Source organism: Echinops telfairi, unplaced genomic scaffold, assembly GCF_000313985.2.
Source record: "Echinops telfairi isolate 266 unplaced genomic scaffold, ASM31398v2 ScPeMD7_7458;HRSCAF=8496, whole genome shotgun sequence".
NCBI lineage: Eukaryota > Metazoa > Chordata > Mammalia > Afrosoricida > Tenrecidae > Echinops > Echinops telfairi.
In genome coordinates this window covers 50,594,108-50,596,681 of record NW_022111358.1, presented here as the reverse complement: position 1 = coordinate 50,596,681, position 2,574 = coordinate 50,594,108, and the positions used below count along the sequence as shown (strand labels likewise).

General features: G+C 60.9%; 1 protein-coding gene across 1 annotated transcript in view; it reads left to right on the top strand.

The window, feature by feature from the left end:
* The window catches only part of P4HB (prolyl 4-hydroxylase subunit beta), a gene marked incomplete at its 5' end in the record, with an annotated part of 6,141 nt that extends 4,901 nt beyond the window's left edge, over positions 1 to 1,240 (top strand). Inside the window, 2 exons of the mRNA XM_045299526.1 lie at positions 3 to 23; positions 477 to 1,240. Coding sequence (XP_045155461.1) covers positions 3 to 23; positions 477 to 557 — 102 coding nt within the window. The remainder of the gene's footprint in view (positions 1 to 2; positions 24 to 476) is intronic.
* Between the last annotated feature and the right edge of the window lie 1,334 nt (positions 1,241 to 2,574).

The window sequence follows — 2,574 nt, the reverse complement described above, 5'->3', positions numbered from 1 at the left end:
AGGACGGGGCTGGGGACGGCGATGTGAGTTGTCTTCGTGCCCACACGGGGTTGGGGGAGGGTGGCGGGGGGTTGGGTGCTCACCAGGCGGTCTCCCAGGTGTATGAGCACAGGAGACTGCACCCTGCAGCGCCCATGGCTGGTGTCTGCTCCCTCTGGACTGAGCAGTGGGGCTCCTGGTGCCCTTGGAGCCCTAGCCTCTTGGGTTGCGGGCACAGGGTTCTCACAGGAAGGAGCTTTTGTCTCGGTCAGGGCTGGTGGTCAGCAGGCCAGCTCTCCCACGTGCTGAAGTGCACTCTGCCTCCATGAGAGGGACCCCCTGGGTGGCAGAGCAGAAGGGGCAGTGGGTTCTACACAGGGTGCCTGGCATTGCTGGCCGTCCACTGGAGACCTGGCAGTGGCACTCGCCCCTCCACGTTCGCCGTGGGGGGTGGGTCCTCACGGTGTGCCGTGTTGGCCCTCCCCCATCACGCACAGGACCTCGAGGACCTTGAGGAGGCGGAGGAGCCGGACTTGGAGGAGGACGAGGACCAGAAAGCCTTGAAGGACGAGTTGTGAGGCTGAGGGGCGAGTGGACCCCAGACGCCCACACCTCGGGTGGTGCTCCGGCACGTTGCCTGTGCGACCCAGGACCTCCTGCAGGGGCAGCGACCGAAGACCCAGGGACTTGTCACGCTTCTCCTCACACACGTCCACCTCCCCACCCCGCGGTCATCCTGCCGTCCTCCTGTGCCACGTCTGTCGGCGTGCACCGGGACATGGGGAGCCCGTGGGGCGCCCCGCCTCCAGGAAGCCTGCCTGTGGACAGGGTCGCTGGGCGTTTTCGGTGTCAGGGTCTCTGCGTGGCCAGCCTCCCTGGGGTCCTTCTCCCCCCAGGGCCAGGGACAGCCTGGGCTGGCCTTCTTCACCTCGGGCCAGTATGGCCCCAACTGAGCTAGGCTTTTTGTTCTTCAGGTTTGATGGGCACTTGGGGTCTCTGGCCGAGGGTGAGTCCCCCTTGGGCAGGAAGTACTTCTCTGCTCAGGCCCAGGGCAGGCCTGCGTGGGCCCGTCACCCCTCTTTGGCCTGGCCCTGCGATGCCTGACCCTTTGCTATGCATGGTGGCCAGAGGCCGACTGGGACACAAGAAACCTTAGTTCCTGTCTGGCGGGGGGAGCCCCTTTGTGATGAGTTCTCCAGGCGATCTTCCCAATACTGCAATTGAACACATCGGCCAAATAAAGTTGAAATTCTACCACCTACTTGATCTGCCTTGTGGCTTCTGTCCCTGTGGAGCCAGTGAGCCTGGCCTGAAGAGAGAAGTCGGGAAGGTGACAGAGCACGTTACAGGTGGAAGGCTGTCACAGGCCACCTCTGGGTCCCAGGTGCTGGGCTTGCAGCCAGGACCATGGCCACTCCTGGGGAGCCCTGTAAGTACTGCTGACCTCCCCTCCGGAGCGTCTGGACTGGACAGACAGTGCCCATGTCAGGAGAGGCAGGGACCCAGTCCTCCCAGTCATGGACTGCCACCCTTGGTGTCAGGCCTGCAGGCAGCCCTGGAAGGAGGGGAGGGGTGGTGGGTGGAGTGGAAGGGAGGCCACTGTACCACTTTGCACCCTACAGCTGGGTCTCTTTAAGAGGCCACACCCCTGCTGCCCCAAACTTATTTGCTTTTTGTTGGTTACACTAGCCCCTGTGCCCCCAAAACATTGAAGCCGGTCTCAGTCTGTTTCCTCCTGTGCCCGTGCAGCCCAGGGCTCGGCTCTGCCGGGGAGGGTCCCGAGGTCCTCAGGCTGGGACTTCTTAGTTAACACGGCTCAGTATGGTGAAAGTGCCGCTACTGCCGATTCCACTGTTAAATTCAATACCACCCGATTCAAAATGGAAAAGGTAATCCCAACTTAATGTGGGCGGGAAGGGACCCAGGACCAACAGGACAGTGCTGCGAACACGCGTGTCAGAGGGTAGGCGGATGGAGGGCCAGAGGCTACCTGCGCCGATGATGGGCCATCCAGCTATGTTCTGTACGTTTTTTCTCGAATGAAGCTTTTGTGAGTTAGGTGGGAGGTTTATGTTTCAGACCAACTTGAAGTACAGCAGTTCTGTGCCCCCCACCCCCGTCTTCTCTCCCTTAAGGATCTCCATCCTCTATTTCCCCCAAGTCAGTACCCGTCCGTCTGCTGGCTCACTGCTTCGTCTTCCCTGCTCGCCCCCTTGGGGAGCTCCAGTCTCCTCCCTTGCTATGCAAGTCTTTGGTTTTCATTCTGAGAGCGATGGTCTCAGATGATACTTGTCCATGTGCAACTAACTCCCCTTGGCACAGGCCTCTTCCGGGTCCATCTCTGTCAGGGGACCCCTGGTTTCCTCACCGCCTTTCAGACGCACAGCGCTCCATTAGAGGTGGACCAGGCTGTCCTGATCCACCCTCGTGCTGTGGACACTGCAGCTTCTGGAACAGCCGTTGTGAACAGTGCCGCTGCTGTGAGCACAGGTGTGTGCTCATGTTCCGGGGGCTTGCTCTCTGGGGGGCACATCCAGCAGCAGCCTTGCTGGCTTTGGGGGCATCTCTATCCTGTAGCTCCATCTGGCTTTTTCC